We start from the raw sequence: 1,115 nt of genomic DNA on the forward strand, positions 1-1,115 counted from the left end.
CCGAAGGTAGTTCCATGTTTCTTGAGTTTTATGGGTTTAGAGATTCCTTGTAGGTTCTTGCCGAACCCTTTGCCATGTTCGTACCCACTCCAACTCAGTATACTCTCAATTTTACTATCCCACCATTTGTCTTAGTCGATAGCATTGACCCGCTCAATGTGGTGGTAAGTTTCTCCACCCAGCTTCTATCTTCCCTCGATTGCCGGAATGGTCTAGCGACTGTATATAGGGTTGCTACCGTCACCGTGAATGATCACTTCCTAGTGATTCCATTCGAACATTACTTCCTGATGCAACATTGATGCTACAGCCCCAGTAGCATGAATCCATGGCCGTCTTAGCAGCAAGTTGTAAGACGCTGGTACATCTATCACCTGGAAATCGACCTCAAACCAGGTTGGTCCCATCTGCAGGCATGGACTAATCTCTCCAATGGTGGACCTCTGGGAACCATCGAAGGCTTTCACATTTATTGCTCCATCCTTTATCTCATGCAGACCTTTACCTAACTTCTTGAGTGTTACAAGCGGACAAATGTTAAGACTGAAACCTCCATCGATTAGGATTATGGTGATGAAATAATCTTCACATTGCATAGTGATGTGCAGTGCCTTGTTGTGCCCTATCCCTACAGGTGGCAGCTCATCTTCATCAAAGGTGATCTTATGGCTTTCCAAGACTTGTCCTACCATATTAGCCACTTCCCCGCTAGTGATGTTACTTGGTACGTATGCTTCATTCAACACCTTTAACAGAGCATTCTTGTGCATGTCAGAATTTTGTAGCAAGGAGAGAATGGATATTTGTGTTGACGTCTTGCTCAACTAGTCGATGACCGAATATTCCTTGGCCTGTATTTTCCTCCAAAGGACGTTCGAACCTGTCTCAATGAGGGGTGTCCGACTGGAGGCCTGCTTACTTGACTCAGCTAGATGTTTAGGAGTATATACTCTACCAGTTCTTGTCATACCCTGTGCTACAACAGTTTCTTCAACCCTGACCTTGCCCTTCCTTCTCGCCTCGGCTGTATAGTCCTAGGGTACACCATTTGTATAGAATGATGTCATGGAAGACATCGCCACTGGGATCGGTGCGGCTATCCTTACTTCGAATGG

The 1,115-nt window shown here is 45.6% G+C and overlaps 1 protein-coding gene across 1 annotated transcript; it reads right to left on the minus strand.

Annotated features, from left to right (window-relative positions):
- Window positions 1-260: 260 nt before the first annotated feature.
- Window positions 261-692, minus strand: LOC138877859 (uncharacterized). The gene has a single exon (XM_070157503.1). The coding sequence runs from the start codon at window positions 690-692 to the stop codon at window positions 261-263; it is 432 nt and encodes a 143-aa protein (XP_070013604.1).
- Between the last annotated feature and the right edge of the window lie 423 nt (window positions 693-1,115).

The sequence above is a fragment of the Nicotiana sylvestris genome, chromosome 9 (genome assembly GCF_000393655.2).
Source record: "Nicotiana sylvestris chromosome 9, ASM39365v2, whole genome shotgun sequence".
In the NCBI taxonomy this organism is placed as follows: Eukaryota; Viridiplantae; Streptophyta; class Magnoliopsida; order Solanales; family Solanaceae; genus Nicotiana; species Nicotiana sylvestris.